This window comes from Hyperoodon ampullatus (genome assembly GCF_949752795.1).
Source record: "Hyperoodon ampullatus genome assembly, chromosome: 13".
Lineage (NCBI taxonomy): Eukaryota > Metazoa > Chordata > Mammalia > Artiodactyla > Ziphiidae > Hyperoodon > Hyperoodon ampullatus.
In genome coordinates, this window is record NC_136926.1 from 27,168,454 (window position 1) to 27,193,663 (window position 25,210).

The 25,210-nt window shown below is 56.7% G+C and overlaps 2 protein-coding genes across 2 annotated transcripts; one reads left to right on the forward strand and one right to left on the reverse strand.

Annotated features, from left to right (window-relative positions):
- Nucleotides 1-2,065: 2,065 nt before the first annotated feature.
- LRRC74B (leucine rich repeat containing 74B) lies at nucleotides 2,066-14,808 on the reverse strand (the record flags this gene model as incomplete). The annotated part of the gene is given in 12 exon segments (XM_079718157.1): nucleotides 2,066-2,510; nucleotides 4,418-4,545; nucleotides 5,488-5,562; nucleotides 5,566-5,583; nucleotides 7,125-7,197; nucleotides 8,226-8,341; nucleotides 9,334-9,443; nucleotides 12,361-12,567; nucleotides 13,398-13,504; nucleotides 13,506-13,542; nucleotides 13,953-14,078; nucleotides 14,670-14,808. Coding segments are annotated over 12 exon segments (1,581 nt in total).
- An 890-nt stretch (nucleotides 14,809-15,698) lies between these two features.
- P2RX6 (purinergic receptor P2X 6) lies at nucleotides 15,699-24,481 on the forward strand (the record flags this gene model as incomplete). Its single annotated transcript, XM_079717196.1, is given in 14 exon segments — nucleotides 15,699-15,832; nucleotides 16,502-16,652; nucleotides 18,351-18,422; nucleotides 21,311-21,385; nucleotides 21,549-21,670; nucleotides 21,748-21,828; nucleotides 21,906-22,047; nucleotides 22,136-22,256; nucleotides 22,259-22,320; nucleotides 22,323-22,348; nucleotides 23,818-23,929; nucleotides 23,998-24,063; nucleotides 24,232-24,309; nucleotides 24,398-24,481. Coding segments are annotated over 14 exon segments (1,326 nt in total).
- Nucleotides 24,482-25,210: the final 729 nt, after the last annotated feature.

The following is a 25,210-nucleotide window of genomic DNA, read 5'->3' on the forward strand; positions in this document are numbered from 1 at the left end:
CTGGCTTGCTCTGAACCACTCTAGCTGATAGTGAATGCCAGAATTAGCCCCAGAACCTAAGTGTTTGCTAGTATACAAAAATTTGGTTATTTAAAATTTTGCAAGCCATATAATGTCAATAATAAACTCCATGTTACACCTAGTCACGGTAATTCTCTGAAGAACATAGCAGTTTTTATTGTGTTCTGACCAAATGATAAGTGGTAATTGAGTTGGGAAAGGAAAAGTGGACTGGGACAGAGCCCACCGTGGCCCAAGCATGGGTGGTCACTGTGTGTGTTTCATCTGCCCCTCTAGGTCTAGCCTCTGTTCTCTGTCCAGCCCTGTGCTCAAGGAGGCTGACCCATGTGGACTGTGCCCCCTGTCTTCTGGTTGCTTTAGCCAATGTCAGGCACCAGCAAGAGCTGGAGGTTAGAGGAAGGTGTGGTCAGGGTGCTTAACCCCGGCTCCCTCCCTGCCAGGCTGCCTTGGGTCGCTTGAGTTCCTTTACAAGGGCACAGAGTGTCAGCAGTCAGCGCTTGTCATAAACCTACCCTCTGAGCTTCTCATAAGCACTCCATCCCCTCGCCTCTTCCAGCCTAGGAGTTAATGGCTCCCAGATGGCACAAGTGCTGGGATACTGCACTGTCCTTTGGTGGTTTCCTTAAACCTTGCCTGTATCTTTATAAATAGTATCTTCTTAAAGATTGTCCTGTGAGTATCTATTTTGAATGTACCATTTCTTTCTTGCCGGGAATGTAACTCTACAGTCCCTAATCACCTGTGTGATTTTAGACACATCATCCTTACAAATACACAGAGGCGATCACATGAAATTTGAGGTGTGCCACCCACACTAAATTCTGACTTACATACAGTCCTCAGAACTTGAAGTTTTGTTTTCTATTATACAAGCACCAAATCTCAGAGCAGGAGAGACCAGCTTGATGCAGCAATCCCCCAACATCATCCCAGAGGGAAGCATTCGGTTCGGGAAAGATCTCCAATGACAACGAAATCACTCCCCCAGAGGAGGACTCCATCAGCACCCCGGGAAGTCCTTTGAAATCCACCCAACCGCACCATTTTCAAATGCACACTATTCGCTTTGAATCCAGATCCACTGTATTTCACAGGATGCCTGTTGTGTCATTCTACTCGCTCAGCCCCAGTGTGATCAGAGCCAGCTCTGTGATCCGAAGAAATACCCCAATGTCTTCATTTACAAAATGCGGCTGGGGAGCTCCGTAGTTTGTAAGACCACGTCCACCTGACTGTCTAACAGTGAAAGGAATTGAAGTGCTCGGGGATGTCATTTCTCGCTGTCAACAGAAAGCGAGCGCACTGCCGACCTCACCTGGATTGCTGAAGTTTGTTTACATTTCTGTACTCGGTTCCATTTCCTCTCTGAAAGTTCCTCCAGACCAAGTCCTGTGTCCCCTTCTCAGCAGATGACCTCCTTCCCCAGCACGGCCCCCCACCAGCCCCGGGGGCCAGCCCTGCCCGCTGTGCCTGCTGTCCACGTGCCGGGCGGCCCGTCCACTGCAGCCAGGACTGCCCGCCTCCCCTAAGCCCAGAGACCACGTGCAGAGGCGAGCTGACTGCCGCGGCTCTCGAACTCGGACGTTGTTACTGATGGGAACTGTGGCTCCACGGCCGAGAACGCCGCCTTCGCAGTTTTTCCTTTTCAGCCTCTGCTATGGCCGCGCGATCGGGGGGCGGACGCCCACACGAGGCTCCTCGGGCATCCTTTCAGACCCGGCCCCCACCCCTCTGCCCGGGACACGGCCTCCAGCCCTCCCGCCCGCCCGGCTGTACCATGGTGAGAGCCACCACAGCACCCCGACCTCAACGGCTGCAGCCGCCCAACTGCTGCTGCCGCGCCGCGCGCTCCTAGGACGCGCCGCCGCCAACACCCATTGGTCTGGAGCACCATGGGGCGGGCCAAGGTCTGGAATCCCGCTCCCGATTGGCCAGTACGCGACCCCAGAGTGTGGTGCGTTCTGATTGGACGTGGGTTTGGCGGGAAGGCTGCGGGGTCGCCGAAGGAAGAGCGCAGGTGGGTGTTCCCGCGAGACCTTGGCTTTCAGGTGGGAGTGGCGCTCCGGTTTCCTGTTCTGTCTACGCCAGGTAGGCGGCTTCCAGGAGGCCTGACCTTGTCAACGCAGCGGAACCTGCCTGTTGTCCGCTGGGGGGGGGACCGCCGCAGGGAGTCCGCAGGGCGGGGCGGGGCGGGGAAGGAGATGCCGGGCTGGGCTGCGCTCGGTGTCCTATCTTGAGGGCGCGGGCAGTCGCGTAACGACAGGCTGGAGTAAGGCAGGGTCTCCCGGGGAAGCAGGAGAGGGTGCCGCCGCCCCTGGTCCGGTCCCGCCACCCCTGGTCCGGCCCCGCGCTCAAACCGAGAGGTCGTCTCACCGCTCTGGAGGCCGGAGGGTCGCCGTCCGGAGCGGCCCCGCGTGGGGCGGGGAGAGCAGGCTTCAGGGGCGCTTATCCCGCAGGATCGGGGGCCTTTACCTTCAGTCACCTCCCGGCTCCGAACACGGTCTCAGGGCGTTAGGGCCTCGTCCTGGGGATGGGGGTGCCCTCCTTCAGGCCGTAGCGCGCGCAGCTGACTTGTAGCTTGTGCCACCGGCCATTTCTTAAGTACAATTAATTTTTCTGATTGTAAAAGTAACACATATTTATAGAGTAGAAAGTGTGGAACATGCAGAAAAACAGAAAGGAAATAAAATCTATAAAGCCACAACCTAGAGACAAACATTGTTAATATGCCAGGGTTGTTCTGTTTGTTTTTCCTGCTAGTATATTCATGTATACATTTGTTATCCATACAAGTTGGGCCAAACAACATGATTTTATTTATTTATTAATAGCTTTCCTGAGATATCAGACATCACCCATTTAAAGTGGTGCACAATTCAATGGTTTTTTGTATATTCACAGAGTTGTGCAACCACCACCACTATCAGTTTTAGAACATTTTTATCCCCCAAAGAAACCCATACCCTTTAGCTGTCAATCCCCAATTCCTCCCCTCTCCCAGCCCTAGGCCACCTATCATCTTCTTTCTGTCTCTGTATATTTGCCTATTCTGGACGTTTCATATGAATGGAGTCGTACAGTATGTGGTCTTTTATGATTAACTTCTTTCACTTAGCATAATGTTTCCAAGGTTCATCCATGTTGTCACATGTGTCAGTACTTCATTACTTTTTCTCTCTTCTTTTTTTTTTTTTTTGTTTTTCAGGTCGCGCCATGCGGCTTGTAGGATCTTAGTTCCCCAACCAGGGATCAAACCCGGGCCCCCTACATTGGGAGCTCGGAGGCTTAACTACTGGACTGCCAGGGAAGTCCCTCATTCCTTTTTCTCTTAAACAACTTTATGAGACACAGTTCATATACCATACCATTCACTTGTTTAAAGTATACAATTCAAATACTTTTAGTATGTCAATGGAGTTGTGCAAACATTACCTTAATCAATTTTAGAACATTTCCATCACCCCAGATTTCATCCCTTTTTATTGCCAAATAATATTCCATTGTATAGGTATACCACATTTTGTTTATCCACTCATCAGTTGGTGGGTATTTGCATTTTGTGGATATTATGAACAATGCTTCTATGAACATCTGTTTCAGATGGTTCAGGTGTTTTGTGTGTACATATGTTTTCATTTCTCTAGGAGGGCAGTTGCTGGGTCATATGGTCAACTCCATGTTTAACCTTTTGAGGAGCTGCCAGACAAACCATGTGGGTTCTTTTTTTTTTATGTGATTTTCTTATCCTGATTTTCTCACTTAATATCAATCATGTGCATTTTCACAAATTGTTAAATGTTCTTCGAACACTTGACTTTTAATGTTTACAGAATTCCAAATTGTAGTTAACCAATCCCCTGTTATTGGGCATTTAGATTTTTTCCAATTTTCATATTATAAACAGCATTTGCATGTGCATCTTTGGGCATCTGGTTTCCCATGCATCTCTGGTGATTTCTGTGGAGCAGATTAGTCAGAACTTTGGATCGCAGGACAGGCAGTTTTAAGGCTCTTGGTGCATGATGGTGAATTGCCTTCCAAAAAAGCTGTGTCCATTTGCCTTCTCCCAAGTTGACTTTGATAATGCCAGTTGCAGACCACCTTATATTTTAATTGTGTCCAAAGGTCTCCAGGGCAGGGTCTTGTTTGGGCATCTTTGACCCCATGCCCAGCTCAGTGTGCAACATATAATACAAGTTCGTGTTACACGAATGAGTGAGAGCAAAGGAAGGCCCCGATTAGTACCGGTGTCTGAGTCACTATGAAGCCTGGCTCCGTAGGACTTACCACCCAGTTGACATAGGGACTCGGTGCAGACTCATGTGTTGAAAGGCATCTCAAAGTTGAAGTGGCAGATGGGAGAGATGAGGAAACCATACAACATAGTCATTCAGACGGTCTGAAGACGGGCAGGAATTCTTTTTTGTACTCTACTCTGTGGGCAGCCATCTTTATGCAAAGCCCTGGAAGAATGACCTTCACTGAGCTGGTGAGGTCATCAAACTCTCTGTTCACATGGATATCCTGAGGAGAAACCCATTACAAGGCTGTGCGTTATCACTTTCTGAGAACTTGACTGTTTTACTTATGTACCCAAGGTATCAAAGAAGCTTATTAGGGCATTAGTTGTCCCAAGCCTGAAGGATTGAAGCTGTAAACACATCTCTGGAAAGGCTTTGACTCAGGCCTGGGTTGAAGAAAATCAGAGGTAGAATAAGCAGTGATTTGTGACTAGACTCTTTTCATAATTTGTATTTGGGGATCCTCTCCTTAATGTTTAACCACCTTAGGAAAGAGTGACATTTTTTTTTTTTTTTTTTTTTTTTTTTTGCGGTACACGGGCCTCTCACTGTTGTGGCCTCTCCCGTTGCCGAGCACAGGCTCCGGACGTGCAGGCTCAGCAGCCATGGCTCACGGGCCCAGCCGCTCTGCGGCATGTGGGATCCTCCCGGACCGGGGCACGAACCCGTGTCCCCTGCATTGGCAGGCGGACTCTCAACCACTGCGCCACCAGGGAAGCCCTGACATTTTTTTCTATATTAAAAAGGCAAAATTGAGTGAAAAGGGGTTCTCATCTCCTGTGCAGTTCCCCAAGTGAATCTTCCAGCACTAGGATCCACCTGCAGCCAGTACTGGACAGGGAGAGGGGCCGCCTTGCAAGAGCTGAACCTGCAAACCCAAACATTGGTGAGCAGTGAGCATTGTGCCCCCTAAGCCACCTATTCTCTCTCGGCCAGTGAAGAACCCAGGCAGGGGTCTGAGGTGAGACCACCGTGATACCCCACACGGGGGTGGGAGGCAAGTCTGAGTGGCATCATGACCCAGGTTGAACTTGGATGTGGCCACGCCATGTATCTGCGCTGGGCACTTTCTCTAATCCCCACTTTTTTCCCTCTAAAATGGGGAAAGTTATACCTCCTAGGGCTGTTGGGAGGATCAGAGTTGAGGTTTATGAGAAGTTCTTACAGAAAACTCCAGCAGCTCTAGGGTAGACAGTGGATTCGCCCGGACAGACCTGAGAACACCAAAGGAGCCTTCACTTCACATAGGATTCCTGGATACCTGAGAAACACACACACAGGTGAGAGACGATGAGCCCAGGGAGGCGGGAGGGTTCCCTCATCTTTGTTGATGTGGCTCTGGGCGGCCCCGCTCCCTCAGCTCAGAAGACACCTCCCTCAGACATGATGCCCTTGGTGAGGCTGGAGTCGGGGAAGAAAGGAAGGGAGTGGACAGTGACTGAGCCCCCACCCTTCGCCCACTCTGTGCTGGGAGCCAAAGACATAGACACACAAGACACACCCTGCCCTTAAAGAGCTCACCGGTGCAGGGAGGAGAGGAAAGGAAACATAACAGTATAATGTGAAGAGTGCCATGAGACCGGGTGCACCAACCCTCCCTGGGAGGTAAAGGGTGGGCAGGGGATAAGACCCCCGAGCTGAGCTTTACAGGTGAGGTGGGTGGAGCTGGGCATTTCAGTAAGAAGAGCCGCAGGATCAAAGCTGGGCTGAGAAATTGCACTGTGTGGTAGGAGAATTGCAAGCAGCTTGGGCTGAGAATGATGTGCCTCAAGGTGGGGGGTGGGGGGGTCTGCTGGCAGAGCCCAGAGCCCATGTGCTGTGAATGACACACTAAGCTTGGATTTGTCCAGAGAGGAGTGTCCAACAGATTTAAAGCAGGGGCATGTTTCTGGTGTAGAAAGATCACCTGGAAGCAGGTGGGAAGGAAGGGCCAAGACGTGAACAGGAGGAGGTGAGAAGGAGGAGTCGGCAGCCCCGTTCCCCCCTCCTCCCCACACTGTTCTGCAGGAGGTGAGATGGAGGGAAGATGTGGAAAGGGAGGGTTCAGCCCAGGCAGGTCTGTGCTGAGGCCCCAGCTTCTGACTCAGTGGGAAGGAGCCCCCACCTAGAGGCAGCCCTTCAGGGGGACAACACGTTCAGGTTCGACTCCCAGAATCCAACGTGCCGATTCCCATCTGGGGGATGGTCCAGCAGGTGGCTGGAAATGGGGACCCAGAGCATAGAGAGAGGTCTGGGCTTCAGCCTGGGCTAGGAGAGGAGTGAGCCTCAGGCTGGGGAAGGGGGTGCTGCTGGGGGCTCCTGTGCCAGCTGAGGGCCACGCAGGGCTGGATGCCCCCAGAGCTGCTGGTACAGTGGTCTTTGTGGGCCTACTCCTCCCTCCCTTCTCTGTTCTCTGCTCTCAGTGATCAGCCACACCCTCCCCACTGGAGACGGAACACCTGGGTGGCCCCTGGGTTCCAGCAAGGCCAGGGGAAGAGCAGGGTAAGGTGAGGGGAAGCCAGGTGGCCCTGGCCATCTTCAGCAGTGCACAACTCCAGTGGGCTGAGGGGGAGGGGCAGCTGGGAGGGAAGGATGGAGGGGGAGGACTCTGAAGAAGTTCTTGGGTCAGGCCAGAGATGGGTGAGTGAATGACAAGGGGAAGAAGTGGTCACATGAGGAATCAGGGGGCCCCCTACCCCACCTTGGCTCTGGGACCCATGTACCCACTGCCACCGGGGTGAGGAGATGTAGTGGGGGAGGGGTCTGTGTGGACAGGCACAGGCAGGTCTGTGCCGGGGCCTTCCCCATCATGCTAGCACTCACAGCAGGAATCCTCAGTGTCTGGTTGACCTGCAGGCCCAGGCTCAGGGCTCCCACTGCAGAGATGTGGTTGTTGCTGCAACAGAAAGGCATGTGCATGGTACTGCCTTGCAAACAACTGCGCAGAGCCAGGTTGCCCCCAGGGTCTTGGCTGGAGCTGCTGGTGCAGACCCCAGGTCCAGCTTCACGCACACGCCGGGGGCCCTGGGCAGGTCAGCGTGTAAAAGCTTCATCGGAGGCTCCAGTGTTCAGGGAGATTGCCCAGCAAACTCACCTAGAGTGTTATTCCCCCCACCTCCTGCACCAGCTGCTGCTCCCTGGCCCTCAGCACTCAGCAGGTGTTCCCACGCATCCTGCCCCAGCTGGCACCCCGTACCTATCCCCATGACAACCACCCAGCTCCCTCCCCACCTCTTCCTACTCCTGATGGGCACAAACTCCAGGCCTCAGCACTGCTCTCGGCTACTCTGTCTCCACAGTCAGCCCCATGTCCCTCTAACTTAGACCCCAGCTTGGCCTTGAATTTCAGCATCTCTCCTCTGGCCATGGCTCCTTCCATAAGGAGGAAAAGTGGGCAGGATGGAGCACATGTCCCTGCCAATGGCAGGCAGGCCCAGCTCATTCCGGCAGCCCTGGTGTGAGGCTCAGCCGCAGTTGCCCATGACCTGTCTGGCCTCTGCCTCTTCCCTTCCCTCTGGGCTGTGGCTCCCGCTCTGGTTTTCCCAGGAGGCCTGGGACCCTGCCAGGGCCTGGAGGAGCAGCCCACCCATGGTAGGCCCCCTCAGCAGCCATGGGCTGACCACTCCTCCTGAAACGGGGAAAACTCGTGTGGAGCACACACCCCACCCACCCCCGCACCAGGCTCTGCTGAAGTTGCCTTACACGTTTGCACTTCCCAGCCCCTGGCCTCGCAGTAGGCATTACGAGTCCCAACTTACAAAGGAGGAACCTGAGTGAGAAGGACGGAGCTGGGCTGTGGCTGCAGCCCCACCATGAGTGTGTGTGGCAGGTTTGGGCACGAAGTGGTAAACAGCAGCAAGATGAGCCCCAGTCCCTGGGTGGCTGTGGGCCTGGAGGCAGGGGCGGGGCACCCCGTGCTCTCACCTCATGTAGACCTCCTCCAACATGTTGTTGGTCTTGAGCCCCTCCCCCAGTGCGGAGGCTCCCAGATCCCCACAGCCGTTATACGAGATGTCCAAGACCTTCAGGAAGATGTTTGCCTGGGACGCAAAACAGCAACCCTATGGGACCACATGTGAAGGTGGAGGAAGCCAGTCCCCAGCCTCCAAGCCCCGGAGGCCCGAGGAGCAAAGAGCGTGGACAGAGAGCAGAAGACCACAGAGGCTCCAGAAGAGAGCCCTGGGGCTTGGACGATGGTGACTGGCAGAGTGGAAAGACCAGAAGCAAGCACAGAGGGTGGGTGTGGATGCAAATGAGCCTCAGGACTGGGCCATCTTCCTCGGGCAGCAGGCCCCAGAGACACAGTGATCAAGCTCTCCCATCCCGAGTGGGGACCTCTCAAGGGCAGGGCCCCCAAGGCACAGTGCAGCCCAGGGCCCAGAGGGCACCCCAGTGAAGGGCTGTTGGATGAAACATACCCAGGGAAATGTGATGGGGAGGAGGGTGGGAGCTCGTGGGTGCCCTGGGGACACAGAGCCTGATCTGTCACCTTGTGGGGCAGGACCCCAGGTCAGCCCTCTCAGAGGGCAAGGCAGCGGCTGCTGTTCCCTGAGGAGGATCCCACAGAGGCAGCTGCCACCGGCAGCATCACAGGCACCTGTGCTACCCACTCCCAAGGCCTACGAACCACAAGACCCAAGGGAGCAGGCAGGGTGTTTGAGAGTGCGTGCTGGGATCCCAGGGTGCAAGGCTGTCATCTCAGGGAAGCATCTGCATCTGCCCAGCGGTGAGCGTGTGTCACTGGACTGCACAGTGTCCCCACTGGCCACCTGTCTGTGATGTCTCAGAAGGTGTGTGACATTCAGCTGTGGACCCCTCACTTAGTGACATGAGAGTGGGCACATGGAGACCACATGTTGTCGTCCTTAAGTAGAGCCAGGAAAATGAAAATCACCTGAAAAAACATTCTTTGAGCTCTGCTGAAAAGATCCAAGACTCATTTCTGAAGAGCTGCGAAAGATGGGGGGCTGGTGCCTGGGAGACCTGCCCCCAAAGGACAGGCCGGAGGGGCTTACTGGGCGAGGCCTCATACCTCCAGTCCCCTGGCGAAGCCTACAGTTCCTGGGCCTCGCAGGTGATTCCAGCTTATGTTAAGCTCAGTGAGTCCTGTGTTTTCTGCCAGGGCTGGTCCAAGCATCTCCCCTTCAGAAACACCAAGACAGACTTTTTATTCACTCTGTTCATTCCTTCAAAAAGTGATATCGATGCCCGCTGTGGGCTGGGGTCTCTGCTGCGCACCAGTGTCAGGGCATTGAACCCCACGTGGGCCTGCCCTGCCTTCAAGGAATTCACATTTATTGGAGAAGCTATAAATATAAATTAATGGGATGTTAGCTATTACAGACCACAACAGGGAGGTGTGGGGACAGAGTGGGGGCCAACCCTGCCTAGGGGGTCAAGAAAGCAGAGAGAACCTTGAAGATTGAGGGACGCACTGTGCATGTGGGCAGGCACCGTGGAGAGTGGACCCGGGGAAGAGCGGATGTGCTTGTGGAAATACACGCAGGCCTGGCGCTGGGCCGGCCAGGCAAGCCAGTGGAAGAAGGTGGGAGTGACGGGCACTCGAGAGATGCGTTAAGAAGAGAGAAGGTGGGTAGGAGGGGGCGGAGACAAGAGGCCGGGGGACCAGTTGGATGGCTTGTGCCATGGTCTACGCAAGAGGTGACAGGGCCAGCACAGCTGTGGCAGCGAGGAGGCAGTGGTGTAGAAAAGGAAAGAGCAGGGCTGGGTGGGTAAGAAAGCTGAGAGGTATTTTACACATAAAATGGGCAGAAGCCCTACCCACCCAACCTGCTTTCCACTCTGTCAACACTCAGCTGGTCTGACCTGCTCCCAGTTCTCAGCCTCCAGCTGCCCCCCTTGTAGACCTGCTGATCCCTTTCTTCACCTGGATAAGAGCTCCTCATCCTCACCCAGGAAGCCTTGCCTGTTCCACCAGGCTGGGCTGGGCCACTGTGGACCCCACGTCCACTGTGCTTCCATCCTTCCAGGCTCTGGCTGTTAGACCTCTCTGCCTGGCCCGTCTCTCCCACACACCTGGGAGGCCCTCGGGGGATCTGAATCTGACCCCTGTCCATGGTGCCGGCACCCAGCACAGGCTGGTTTGAAGAAATGCCCAGAGCAGAGGGCTCAGCCGCCAGTTCCACAGAAGTGTTAGCACCTAGGAGAGCTCCCTGCAGGACAGTGAGGACTCCCTGGGCTGCCTCCCAGGGAACCTCCCAGAGAAGGGGGCTCACACCCCGCATCCAGCCCTGGATCTGACACCCGCAGGTTCTCAGACGTGTACATTGCTCTTCCTCAGACACTCCAGGGCTGGGAGAGGAGGGCGGTGGTCTGCCACTTTGCTGAACAGCTGGAGGGTGAGAAAGTTCTATACCCATGAATTGGCCTCCTGTAGTTCCAATGCTTGTTCTTCTTGACCCCTGCAGTCAACCCATGAGGTAGGTGCAACCCTTGCCTTGGGTCAGGTGGGGATACTGAGACCCCTAAGGGAGTCTGTCCCACCCACAGATTCCCACTTGGGGAAACAGCCCATCCCTGCCGTGCAGCCTTCGTGGAGCCTTGCCTTCCAGCCCCTCCATGCTCACTGCCTCTCCTGTGCTAACGCTCTGACCGTGCAGGCCCCGAGGGACGCCTACCCTTAGTTTGTTGAAAGTCTTAAATGAGCTTCCCTCTTTTTTTTTTTTTTTTGAACTAATGTTTTTATAGTTACCTTTTTTTGTGTGTGTGTGTGGCTGTGTTGGGTCTTCGTTGCTGCGCGCAGGCTTTCTGTAGTTGGGGTGAGTGCGGGCTACCCTTCCTTGCAGTGCGCAGGCTTCTCATTGCGGTGGCTTCTCTTGTTGCAGAGCACGGGCTCTAGGTACGTGGGCTTCAGTAGTTGTGACACGTGGGCTCAGTAGTTGTGGCTCACAGGCTCTAGAGCGCAGGCTCAGTAGTTGTGGCACACGGGCTTAGTTGCTCTGCAGCACGTGGGATCTTCCCGGACCGGGGCTTGAGCCCATGTTCCCTGCATTGGCAGGCAGATTCTTAACCACTGAACCACCAGGGAGAGTTTCTCTTTTAATTTCACTGATTTCACAGTAGTTTTCTTAGAAGGCAGACTGTCTCTCTGGAGGTTAAACTCTAGGGCTGATTCGCCCAAGCCAAGGCTGGCGCCACCCCCACTCACACTAAGCAGTCAGAACAGTGATCCCCGAACTTTCTGGATCAGACAAATCTCCTGGGGCACCTGTTAAAATGCAGATGCACCCGCATCTCCCCCAAGAGGATACAGAGGTTCAGGAGGCCCAGGGCCACGGAATCTGTATTCCTAACCCAGGGTCCCAGGTGATTCTTAAAATCGATTGGGGTGGTTGAGCACAGGCAGGTAGAACTGCATGTTCCTGGCAAAGCAGCCGGCCCATGCAAAGGCCCTGGGGCATGAGAGAAAGTGGTAAGATCAAGGAATCCCACTGATGTCTTCCACAGCACTTGGAATGAAATCCTCATGCCTTTTGCCATGATGTGTAGTTCTGCGGCCCTGCTGGCTCTCCATCCCACAGCTGGACCCTCTCTCCTGGCTTAGTAGCCCAGTCACACTGGTGTCTGTGTGCCTGGGAAATAGTTCCTCTGCTTGAAATGCTCTCCCTCTGGTCTTGCCATGTCTGATTCCTCCCCCATTGCACATTTCAGCTTAAACATCTCCTCCTCACAGAGTCCTCCCCAGTGGTCACCTCTCTAAAGCGGGGAGGGGCTCCACATTCGTCTCTAGAATCAAGCCCTGTTTGTTTCTTTTGTAACACAATAATTATGGAGAGTTATCTTGTTAATATGTGTTCCTTGAGGGCAGGGACTTAGTATACTTCATGGCTGGATCCCTAGTGGCTGTCAGCACCCAGCACATGCAGTGGTGGGCAGTAAGACATTCGGGGAATGGGCCGAGAGTTCTGTACGGGAATGGGGGGTGAGCAGGATCCACAGCATGGATGCTCAGAGTGGTCCTGCCTACTCCACCCACCCTGCCCCAGGAAGATGGACATGAGTGCCACCATGGTCGCCCTGGCCAGTGGCTGGATGTTACCTGCTTGGTCATTCAGCTGGTTATAGCTCAGGTCCAGGGGTTTCAGGCCTGTGTGGGCCAGCAGGAGTTCAGCAAGGTACTGGGCCACCTGCTCCTCCAGGCCATTTCCTGCCAGCTGTGCCTTCTGCACAGCCGGGTTCACCGCCAGGGTGGCACAGACAGCCCGGGCTCCCACCGCTTCCAGCTGGTTCTCCGACAGGTCCACATCTGGGGGCCGGCACCACTCCTTAGTGGTGGGACCCAAAGCCAGGCATCACCCTCCTCCCTCCTGCACACCTTCCAGGACTGACACAGCAGGAGGGGCCTTGCAGTCAGACTGTCCAGGGGTGGTTGGTGAGTCTGCCACCCATCAGCTGGGTCCCCTCCGGCCCCAGGCAGCTTCCCAGACCTCAACCCCCACTCCATGTCTCCACGAGTTTTGTCAAGAGGCTAAAACCACCTACTTTGTGGGGCTGTGGAGGACTCCTGCGATGTAGATGCAGCCACCCCGCTGATGATTCGTGGCTGGCATAACACAGCCCACCCACAGAAGCCCCTACTGCCACATTTCTGGGGACTGGCAGTGACAGCCCAGGTGGCTGTGCGTGGAGCTCATATGTGAGCAGATGCTTCGCTGAGCATGTTTCCCACATACCCAAGGTCTAAGTGGCATTGTTGGGCCCACTTCACAGATTGGAAACTGAGGCTCAGCAAGGTTGGCTTCTTGCCCAGGGTCACCCTGCCGCAGAGGCAGCATTTGAATCCAGCCCTGACAAACTCCAGCACCCCGCCCCCCCCACTGCCCAGCCCCTGACCCTCTGTGCCGCACTCTCCCACCTGCATTCAGGCACTGGGAGGACGACATATGCAGGGGTGCTGGCTAGCAGAAGAGGGTAGAGGAGGGGTCCAGCACTGGGTGCACCACTGAGGGTCTAACTCCACCCCACCCTCCCCACCCTGTGATGAGGCCCCGCCCCCAGCAACACCGGCAGGCCGGGGGGGGTGACAAGGCCCGGTGTGGGGGTAGCCTGCCCCCCTGTCCCAGGCACGGCACCTACCACAGATACTGCTTTTGCTCAGAGCACCTGCCAGGGCCTCCGTGCCAGCCCCACAGAGCCCGCTGTCCCGAAGTTCCAGCTGCTTGATGTAGGGATTGGAGGTCAACACAAGCCAGAGCCCGGGCATCCTGGGGCAGAGAGGGGCCTGAGGGGCCTGGCCCTTCCCAGAGCTGAGGGCCCCAGATAGCTAGCCAGTACCCAGGCTCTGTTTGCAGGGCTCAGCCCACTCAGTGCCCTCCAGCTGGAAGGACCTCCCTTTCCCACAGACCCAGGGACACCTGCTTCTCCTTATAGGCTCCATCCAGGAGCTTCGCTGACTCTCCAGCAAGTTATGAGCCCCTTGCAGGCTCCCCAGCCCTTGTACTGAACTTTGTCATAGCCCCGATCCCACCTGTCACCCATTGTGGGGGATGGGACATGCCTGGTACAGAGCAAGGCAGGGGAGTGTGTGGATGGGCTCAGGAAGGGACCACTCCCATGGCTGCTGCTCCCAGGTCCTTGCCCTCCAAGCCTGGCCCCAGGATCCCTCCAGGGGTAGCTGGGGCCCCAGGCCACAGTGCTGCAGGTTGAGCTCTGGGGTGCTCCCTTGGCGCAGAAAGCAGGAAGCAGGCACGACGCTGTGGGCCCAGCAAGACCTCAGGTAGAGGGTGTCCTTGCCCAGTTCTCCAAGCTTGTGGGTGCCTGATAGGAGACAGGGATAGATGTGGACCCCTCCCCTGCCTCCATCACTATGCAGCCTTGTTTTCCTTCTAGAGGAATTTCCTCCTGCTAGTAGGGACTGTTGCCCCCACATACAGACGAGGACATTGAGGCTCAGAGAATGCAAATCCTTTCCCCAAAGTCATGCAGCTTGTAGCAGCTGATCCTGGCCCTACCCTGCCTGTCTGACACCAAAGTGCATGCTGTCTCTTCCACTGGATTGCAGACCACATACGCTTTATGAACATTTTATGGGGAAGGAAGCTGAAGCAATTCTAAGTTCTATACATCCATTACTTTAGTTTCTTCTGAGGGTTGGGAAAACCCAGCCCTGATCCCATGTCAGGGTGGGACAGCCCTTCTTACACTGTTTGGCAGGATTTTTGCATCTTAACATCATTTTGGAAGCCTGTTCTAATCATGGAACTCCTGATGCCTCCAGGAACATTACGGAGATGGCACAGGGCTGGAGCGGCCGCCGGCTGCCCCGAAGGTGTCCACGGAGGGATGCGCTCCTGCTGGACGGGGTCCGCTGCCTACTTGGCCCCAGCCTGCCCCTCGGCCCGTAGGCACCTTCTTTCTCCTGGTCGGAGTTCGAATCCGCGTCCGAACCCTTCTGGGCCTCCGGGACCCCTGCAGGACGGCCAGCGGCGGCCGCCGCCCCTTCCTCCATCTCTTCCTTCTCTCCAGGCCCCTCGCAGGGACCCCTCATGGTTACTTCCACTCTGCACTCGCGGACACCGAGGCCGGGACTGCGAGGGCTGCATCGGGAACGCAGCCAGGGGATGTGGGTGGACCCTCCGGTGCATCGACCTATCGAATGCGATGCATGGCGAACATGCCCCTGCTGCAGCCAATAGAGAGCCTCCCGGGTGGCAGTTGCCCAGGCGACCCCGAGTTGTTGGTTGCTGCGGACAGCGCTGCGGGCCCGGGCTGACCTTGACCCGCTCGCAGCCAGGACCGATTGGCGCGTGGCGGGCTTGTCTTCCCGTCGCCCTAGGCGGCTCCAGCATCGCCCCCTTTCCACTCCAGAGCCTGGGGGTGGGGCAGCTCCTCGGGGGCGTCGCAGAGGAGGCTGGGGGACCTTGCAGGGCCTGGCCACCTCCTCTCTGGAGCCAGGGTCATGCTCCCATTCTGTGGGTCCCAGCTCTCACACGCTCTAGCGTTGCATATGTTGCTCCCTCCACCGGGAACATTCCTCCCCAATGCTGCTTGTTGAACTTAAGATCTGCAAGTGTCAGTTCAGAGGCTGCTTCTTCCGCAAGCTTTCCTTGTCCTCCTCTGGGCTCCTGCTGGCCCATGCCGCCCTCTCACAATACCTATCCCACCTGTCATCACCCCAAGGAGGTGAGGCCAGAGGGCAGTGGACAGAGACTGCTCCTCTTTGTGTGTCCGGGGCCCAGCAGAGGGAGCCTGAAGCGGATGGGAGGCCCAGGGCAACTGGGGGTTGGGCCTGGGAGGTGGAGGCTGAATCCCGTCCTGAGTGTCCCTTTAATAGCTGCTGGCCTGGCCCGGCTTGGCGCCTGCTTTACCTCCCGTTCAGCTGTGGCTGCAGCTGCTGTGCTGACTCACGCGCCCCAGCCGCCGGCAGGATCTGGGAGCATGGGCTCCCCAGGGGCCGTGGTGGGCTGGGGGCTTCTGGATTACAAAACGGAAAAGTATGTGAGGACCCGGAACTGGCGGGTGGGCGCCTTGCAGAGGTTGCTGCAGCTGGGGGTCATGGTCTACGTGGTGGGGTAAGAGAACGGCTCCTGGGCGTGCTAGCCGGAGGGATCACGGCTCGTCCTGCTGGGCTGAGGGGTGAGGGTCTGACTCTTCAGGGGCTGGGCTGGTGGTCGTGGAGCAGGGCAGGAGGTGGGCAGAAGGAAGGCTCTCCGTCTGTCTAGAGGCCAGTGGGGTGTAAGAGCAGGCTGTGTGCTTGGGTGCCCACCTGCATTCTTTCCTGTGCCTTGTTCCCAGCCCCATGTTGGGCTTGGGCACAGAGCAGGATGGGCCCCCATCCCTGCACAGGAGGCCCCCGGCCGGCAGGAGGTAGTCCCTGACACTTGTGAGAGCTGAAGCACTAAGGCCCCCAGTAGAGACCACCAGTTTAAGCTGGGTCGGGGTAGTCTTTAAAGAGGAAGCTGGATCTAGGCAGGGCAGGGGGAGGGGATTGGCTGGTGAAGGAGGTGGTGGTGGGCATCTCCAAGCCCATGGGTGCCTGGTGAGGGTACTGGCTCTCCTATGCATGGCCGGAGCCTCTGGCCTGTGCGGGGTGTTTGGTGTGGGAAATGAGGTCGGGAGGAGGTGGGGCCCCTGAATGCTGGTCTGGGAGCCTGGAGATTATCGGGGGAGAGACTGAGCAGATGGTCCCAGATCTGCCGTGTGCCGGGGACATACCATACCACCTGTTGCCTCCTCCTCAGGTGGGCCCTCCTTGCCAAAAAAGGCTACCAGGAGCAGGACCTGGACCCCCAGATTTCTGTCATCACCAAACTCAAAGGGGTTTCCATAACCCAGATCAAGGAGCTGGGGAACCGGCTGTGGGATGTGGCTGACTTCGTGAAGCCGCCACAGGTGGGTGACTTGGTGCTACTGCCAGGTACTGGCACCTCTGACACCACCCCTGCACCGAGTGTGTGCAAGAGAGGGATGTGATGCCAGAGGGGGTGCTGGTGCTGTCACAGGGCCACGCTCGGAAAGGGCCTTACAGAAGAGTGGTGTCTGGACAGGGCTTTCAGGGATGTGTAAGAGGTTTCCGTGTGGAGGAGGTAATGTGTTGGGAAGCCAGGCCAGAGGGATGCATTTACAAAGTCTGCATCTGGAGTAGATAAAGAAGATGTGGTACATGTATACAATGGGATATTTCTCAGCCATAAAAAAGAATGAAATAATGCCATTTGCAGGTACATGGATGGACCTAAAGAGGATCATACTAAGTGAAGTAAGTCAGGCAGAGACAGACAAATACCATAGGATACCACTTATGTATGGAATCTAAAATATGACACAGATGAACTTATCTATGAAACAGAAACAAGACTCACCGACATAGAGAACAGACGTGGTTGCCAAGGGGAGGGTAGTGGGGGAGGGATGGATTGGGAGTTTGGAATTAGCAGATGCAAACTATTATATACAGGATGGATAAACAACAAGGTCCTACTGTATAGCACAGGGAACTATATTCAGTATCCTATAATAAACCATAATGGAAAAGAAAAAAATAAATTAAAAGTCTGCATCTGGAAAGGAGAGGAGTGTCTAGGAGCTCAAGGTTTGAGCTTGAGGGTGGGGTGAGAGGGGTGCAGGGTGCCAGGACCTGGAGCTTCCTGGACGCCTCCTCTCTGACCTGGAACACTGCTGTCGAGTGCTCCTCGTCTGCCCCTCCCATGCTGCATTTCCGGCAGCTTCTTCCTCCACCCGATTGTCCACAACCTTAGTTTCCTCCTCTGTCCTGCTGATGCCCAAATTCTAACCCCAGTGACCACCTGCCCTGAGCACAGCTGCCTCCTGGGTGCACACCCACCACATCCAAAGAGAAATCATCTCCCTCTCCCAGTGTGGCCTTTTGTCATCCAATGACATCCACCAGTGCCAAGGCTGGACCTGCTGGATGCCTTACCATCCCTCCCTCCTGTTCATTCCATTTCCTAACAGCTTTCACAACTGCTCACGCCATCCCTGGATGGCTGAGGTCTTCTGGTGGGTCTCCATGCGGCAGCCAGGCTGAGCCTCCCAGCCCTTACCTTTGGCCCTTAGGAAGCTTCCTTTCATGATGGTGGCCACCAAGCCCCTCTAGATCCTGACCACCACCACGCCCGCTGCCTCTGCCCCTGCCCAGCCCTCGCCTCCCCTTCCTGGGCGTGCATCCCCCACACCAGCTGAGCTCTCGTGTGCAGCACACAGGCACCAGTCATCTTTTGTCCAGACAGAGCTTACCTCCGGCTCCCCTGGCCCCTGGCCATGCCTGCAGTGAGGGGCACACCTCCCCACGAGCCTGGATCTTCAGTGCCTGGAAGCAGGAGGCTCTTGGAAAATTCTGGTTGAGCAACTAAATGAATATGAGAGGCACACATGGGCTCAGAAGTGGCCAGCAGCCCAGCCAACCTCCCGTCTCTGCCTCCCTTGCCTCACTGCAGAGCGTTTTCCTGGGGCTCAGGACTGATGACCCGATGGGGCCAGGGTCCCTTCCCGCACAAGCCAAGCTGCCGGCTTCTGGCATCTCCCGATGGGAGCAGGGAGCAGAGACCAACCCTGACACTTGTCTTCTAGGGAGAGAACGTGTTCTTCTTGGTGACCAATTTCCTTGTGACGCCAGAACAATTTCAGGGCAGATGCCCAGAGGTAAGGCTGCCTGAGGGCTTCCCAGCAGGTTCCTAGTTCCAGAATCTCCTGCTGCTGTCCCCCATGAGGTGTCCAGGTCCCTCCGCGTCCTGGTCCCACCTCTGGGCACTCTGGAGGTTGTCAGGGTAACACCCAGAACGGGGCACAGTGCTCAGGTGGGCTATTATAATAGCAAGAGGCAAGCTGGGGGACCTCCCTGGTGGTGCAGTGGTTAAGTATCCGCCTGCCAATGCAGGGGACACGGGTTCGATCCCTGGTCCCACATGCTGCGGAGCAACTAAGTCCCTGCACCACAACTACTGAGCCCACGCGCCACAACTGCTGAAGCCCACATGCTTATAGCCCATGCTCTGCAACAAGAGAAGCCACCACAATGAGAAGCCCGCGCCCCACAATGAAGAGTAGCCCCCGCGCGACACAACTAGAGAAAGCCTGCACGCAGCAATGAAGACCCAGTGCAGCCAAAAAAAAAAAAAAAAAAAAACCAGGCAAGCCCTTTTCTACGCACAGCCTCTATTAATGTGTGCTGGGGCAGCTTCCATTTTTGTGCGCAAACAGCACACTCCTGCTTATGCTGTGCTCAGGGTCCCTTATGGTCTCTGGGTACTTTTCACTACAACTGTGGTCAAGCCCATCTCCTGCCATCTTCAGATCCATTTCTTATCCAGAAATGCAGATCCTCCCCCTGAAATCTCACCTTTTCCCCTTGCCTAGGGATGTCCCAGGGATCCAGCCTCTGTCACAGAGCCCACTGACTCTTCTCTCCAGCTGTGGATTTTTTTCCAATTTTTAAAATTGTGATAACATACATGTAACATAAAATTTACCATCTTCATCATTTTTAAGTGTACAGTTTCCTAGCTGCGGATTTTGTTTGAACAGTCAGGAACCAGGACATAGCCTTGGAAGCCTACCTCCCTGGTGACATCTTTCTTTAATCGAGGCTAAAAGTTAATCGCTTGCTGGGCTGGAGAGTAACTGTGTGGTCCCTGCCCCTAAGTCCTGGTCGTTGGTCCCACCACAGTTGCTGGGGATGTCACATGTCCCTGTTCAGCCCCATCCTCAGAGGAGGTGATGTGTGTGCACTGGGCAAACGCACGATGTCCTTCCCTTTCCAAATGCTCAGACGACGCCTATTTATTGTTCAGTGTGTGGACTGTCCTGAAATTTTTCTGGGGCCATGGTTCTGCATTTTCTGGAATCCATGGGATTCCTCTTTGCCCTGTGTCCTGGCTTCCGGCTTGTCCCATGAAACTGACCACCAGATCTGACCACCCGGCTTCCTGAGAGCAGCTCCTCTGAGGGTTCTGGTCGTCTGGTCCCTCCCAGCACACCCACTGTGCTCCCTTTAGTGTTAGAGCTTCAGAAAACCTGCTGAGCCTCCCCCGGGGCTGCAGAAGTCCAGCCCGCATACGCCAAGGAGCTTCTGCACAGACGGCCCAGCCACGATGCCAGGTCCTGCGACAGGGGCAGAGGCTGCAGCTGGGAGCCCCAGGGAGGTGCCTCCTCTGCCAGCCCAGGGCCTCAGGAAGTGTTTCCCACTGGACTCAGAGACTCAGTCAGGATCTTGATGCTGTCCAGGCAGAGGGGGCTGCGTGGGCAAAGGCCCCTGCTGTATGGGGTGAGGCATCTCTGGGGTCACCTGCTGCTCAGTGGGGTTGGAGCCTCTATTTGGACTGGAGTGGGAAGGGTGGAGCCCAGGATATCAGGGCCCCAAGAGTCCTGCTGTGGAGCTGAGCTTGATCACAGGAGCATGGGGGGCACAGAGGGGCTCAGAGGAGGGGCGCTTCATCTTCTGTGCTTTGGGAGGGATGATTCGGGCTGCTGGATGGAGGAGGATGAGGCTGAGATGGGGACCCATGTTGGTCACCATGGGGTCTGGACAAAGGAGATGGTGGCCCAGCCGGGGCGGAGAAGAGGGGCAGATTCAGGACACAGGTGGGGACAGCAAGCAGAGCAGGTGGCTCCACACCATCCTCTGCCCTCTAATCACATTTGGCTCAGAGCCCCTGAGCCCTTCTTACCACCGGATGCTGTGTCCCCCCTGCTGCCCCTGAACTGGGTGCCCTGGGCAGCAGCGTCAAGCCTCACCCGGGACAGAACTACAGAACTGCCTCCGTGAGGCTGTGCCTTCCTTTTGGGGCCTGGGACCCCCGGAAAGCCCACCACCTTCCCCTCTTGGCTGATCCCCAGAATTCTGTCGCTGTGTGCAGGCACCTATGTCCCTGTTTTACAGAAGAACCAGCAGGGAAGGGAGGAGCCTGTGTACTTCCCAGGCCCCTCCCACCAGGGCCGCCCCCTTGGTCGGCCCCCAGCACCTCTGCCCCGGCATGAACTCACCTTCCCCACGGTCCTGCCATCTTCCCTGTTCTGTCCTCTGAATTGGACCAGAGGAGTTGGGCCTGGATGAACCACTTCTTTTTTAAAAATATTTATTTATTTATTTGGTTGTGTGGGGTCTTAGTTGCTGCAGCCGGTCTCCTTAGTTGCTGCTCGCCAGCTCCTTAGTTGTGGCATTCCAACTCTTAGTTGTGGCATGTGGGATCTAGTTCCCTGACCAGGGATCGAACCCGGGCCCCCTGCATTGGGAGCGCAAAGTCTTATCCACTGCGCCACCAGGGAAGTCCCCCTGGACGAACCCCTTCTGCCCCTGCAGAAGTAGCAGGGCAGGAGTCTTGCTCGGCCTTGGAATACAGCAATTGCACCCCTACCCAGCCAGGGCTGTTCGCCACCCCCTTTCATTTGCACCCTCCAGCTTTCTCTTGTGCCCCCAAACTCAGGGATCCCTGAGGGGCTAAGGCAGGGAGGGGCGTGTCCCTGTGGACTGCAGGGCAGGTCAAGGAGAAGGCATCCCTTGGCCCTTGGCAAGTCTGCTCTCTCACCCCTAGCACCCCTCCATCCCGCTGGCTAGCTGCTGGGCCAACCAGGACTGTCCTGAAGGGGAGACAGGGACCCACAGCCACGGTAAGCGGCCCCCCCAACCCCCACCTTGCAGTGCTTCCACTGGAGTGGGGGCTCCGGGGGTCTGGTGGGACCCTGGGTGGCTCACCAGTGCACATGGTGCCTCTGCGTCTCTCTGTCAACGGCCCCCTCCCCACCCCTACCCAGGCCCCATGGAGATTTGAGGGCCTGGAGTTTGTCTTGCGTTTTCAAGGCATAAAAACGGGCCAGTGCGTAGTGTTCAACGGGACCCACAGGACCTGTGAGATCCGGGGCTGGTGCCCAGTGGAGAGTGGTGCTGTGCCTGTGTAAGTCTCCCCCACATCCTCCACCCCTGCCCCAGGACCACAGAGCCTGCCACTCACCGCCCCACCCTGCCCCGCAGGAAGCCCCTGCTGGTCCAGGCCGAGAACTTCACGCTGTTCATCAAAAACACCATCACCTTCAGCAAGTTTAACTTCTCCAAGTAAGGTGGGGGGGTCCTGGCTGGTCGAAGACCCTCTGTGTCCCCTGCCTGGCCTGACCCCCGCCCACCCCTTTCAGGTCCAATGCCTTGGACACCCAGGACCCAACATATTTCAAGCGCTGCCGCTATGACCCGCGCTCCAGCCCCTCCTGCCCTGTGTTCCGCATCGGGGACCTTATGGCCGCAGCTGGAGGGGTCTTTGAGGACCTGGCGTTGCTGGTGGGTCTGTGGAGGGGGCAGGGTTCCGGGAGGGCTGGGAGAGGGCCCCGGGCCCCAAGCCGGTGGAGCAGTGCTGTTGTGTGTGCAGGGCGGTGCCATGGGCGTCCACGTCCACTGGAACTGCGACCTGGACGCCAGGGGCTCTGACTGCTGGCCCCACTACTCCTTCCAGCTGCAGGAGAGGAGCTACAACTTCAGGTGCGGCCCCCACTGCCCACCTGCTCCGAGCCAGGTTCTCGTCTGCCTGTCCTCATGTGGCGGCTGGGACAGACCACCCCTCCCAGAACTCTGGATGCCCGCTGTGTGTGGGAGGGGGGCCCAGGGGAAGGAGGAGGTGGTCTCAGCTCCACGATCCCCAACACAGGCTCCATCCAGCCTCCCTCCTGAGCCCTACCCCCTCCACCCCACACCCCTGCTGCTGCTGGGACCCCTCCCCCAGCCCCTCCTCCCCCATCCTGCCTCTAGCACCTCCCTCCACTGCACAGGGGTCTTTCTTTTTTACTTTTCCCTTAAGGTTTTATCAAAAAATTTACAAAAATCTATAGAAAAGTTCAAAGATTAGTACCGTGAACACCCATATAGCTGTCATCTGGGTTCACCAGGGTTTTTTTTGTTTTTTGTTTTTACCATTTTGACACGTTTGCTTTCTCTCTCCTCTTTAGACTGAGATGGATATATTTAGATAGATTTCAAACCAAACGGTTTGAAAGTAACAAGCAGATGTCCGGCAGACACTCACCCCTCCCCAGGCTGTCCTGAGAATAAGGACCTTTCCCAAGTGACCGCTGTCCTGTTGTCACATTCAAGAAATTTAACATTGGCAGAATGAATCTAATATTTAAATTTCCCCAATTGTGCCAATAATAGTCCGAAATCTTTTTTTTTTTTTTTTTTTTTTTTTTTTGCGGTACGCGGGCCTCTCACTGCTGTGGCCTCTCCCGTTGCGGAGCACAGGCTCCGGACACGCAGGCTCAGCGGCCATGGCTCACGGGCCCAGCCGCTCCGCAGCATGTGGCATCTTCCTGGACCGGGGCACGAACCCATGTCCCCTGCATCGACAGGTGGACTCTCAACCACTGCGCCACCAGGGAAGCCCCCGAAATCTTTTTATTTTCCAATCCAGGGTGTACTCAAGGAACTTGCATTGCATTTATTCTCATGCCTTTGAGTCTCCCAAGCAGACCTTCCCGTGCTGCTGCCCAGTGGGATCCTATCTTTCTGCCACCTCATGTCAACTCGTCACTTGCGTGCACACACACGCGAGCACACACGCGTGTGCGCTCGCGCACAAACACACACGAGCGGACCTTGCCTGGACTGGTTTCACTGACCTCCCCTGCCCTTTGCAGCTATGTGGAGCTGGCCCCCACCCATGCTCTGCTCCCCTTAGCTCTGTGCTCTCGCTGGTGCTGATTTGTCTAGACCTCCTTCCTGATCCCTGGAAAACCAACCTGTGTGTCCCCCACTGCAGAAAACCTTCCCTGGTTCCTAGGGGAGAGTGAGCTACCCCCTCTGGACCCTTACAGCCCTGGGCCTGCCCCCCAGCTCCCCCCACCCCCACTGCAGGTGTCTATTTAGAGACCCCTCTGCCCCTTCCCCTCAGCAGGCAGGGAGCTCCTGAGAGGCGGGTCCTGCTTGCTCTTGCCCTGTATCGTCAACAAACAACCCAGGACTCAGGGTAGGGCTGGGGATTTGTGGAGTCAGTGGGTGAGTAAGATGGAGGCCTGGGAGGGCCAGCCTGGCCGGAAAGTGGGCAGAACAGGCCACCAGACTCTCTCCTGCCCCCAGGACGGCCACTCATTGGTGGGAGTCCTTGGGTGTGGAGGCCCGGAGTCTGCTAAAGCTCTACGGGATCCGTTTTGACATCCTCGTCACTGGGCAGGTAGGTGGGCAGGGGCGGGTGGGTGGGGGGTGACAGGCACGGCTTAGAGGCTCACCCAGGTCTCTCAGGCAGGGAAGTTCGGGCTCATCCCCACACTCATCACTCTGGGCACAGGAGCAGCTTGGCTGGGCGTGGTGAGTCTGGCTAAAGTGGGCTCCCTCTGGCTTTGGTGAATGTGGGCCCAGGCCCATCCGATGGCACAGCCGAGCCCCCTGATGTTAGGTCTAGTTGGGGGGAGGTCTGGGGAGGTGGCGGGAGGGCGGGTTGGGGGCCGGGACACAGGTCAGTCCTGCCAATCCCAGATCACCTTCCTCTGTGACATGCTGCTGTTGTACGTGGATGGAGAAGCTCATTTCTACTGGAGGACCAAGTATGAGGAGGTAAGCTGCTGGCCTGCCTGGGCCCTGGGCTCTGCTACACTTCTGGGGAACGTCGGCCTGAGCCCTGACCTGCTGTCCTCATCTGCAGGCAAAAGCTCCAAAGGTGACCACCAGCCCTGAGGAGACAAAACCGGCATCTGCACCCCTGCACCTGGCTGCCCAGGCTCCTTAGAGGGGGCCCAGCACCTGTCCCAACGGCCAGGGCTGCTACCAGGAGCTGGACACCAAAGCCTTGGCCCTGGTGCCCGCTTGCTGGCCCATTCCTGAGGCCTGTTCCCTGCTGTCGGGGGTCGGGGCTGGGAAGGGAGGGGCCTCGCCTTGGGAACTTCATGGATGGAGCCCCAGCAGGACCAGGGCAGGGAGTGGGAGAATTCCATCCTTCAACTCCCAGGCACACTGTCCCTACCCTGACTCTGGCCTCGGCAGGGTACTGCCCAGGGAGCAGCAGAAGCCGCTATTGCACAGAGACCTGCAGCAGAACATGTCCCAGGGCGCTGGTCACAAGGGCTCCAGCTGTGTCTGGAGAACTCTCTCCCAGCTCTGTCACCAGGGCTTCCAGCAGCAGCTCACTCACCAGGGGTCAGCACAGACCCTCCACTGGCTGTGCAGACTCTAGCCCTCTCCCCCGGCAGCACCCCCATTGTAGGTAGAGCCCCCACCCTCTCAGCGCTGTTCCAGGGTCTGTGCTGCCGTAGTCTAGGGCAGGGTAGAAAGAGGTCTGACAAGAGGGCTGTCTCTGCTGCTCTGGTGCTGGGTACCTGGGGCTCGTCCCCACCCAGTCTGGGGGGCTCATCCATGGAATTCAGACTGGGGCAGGCAGATGACCCAACCCACTAGGACCCGGCAATGGCACATGCACCAGCCCTTCCCAGTGGCAGCCCTCAGACTGTGGAGGGCTGGG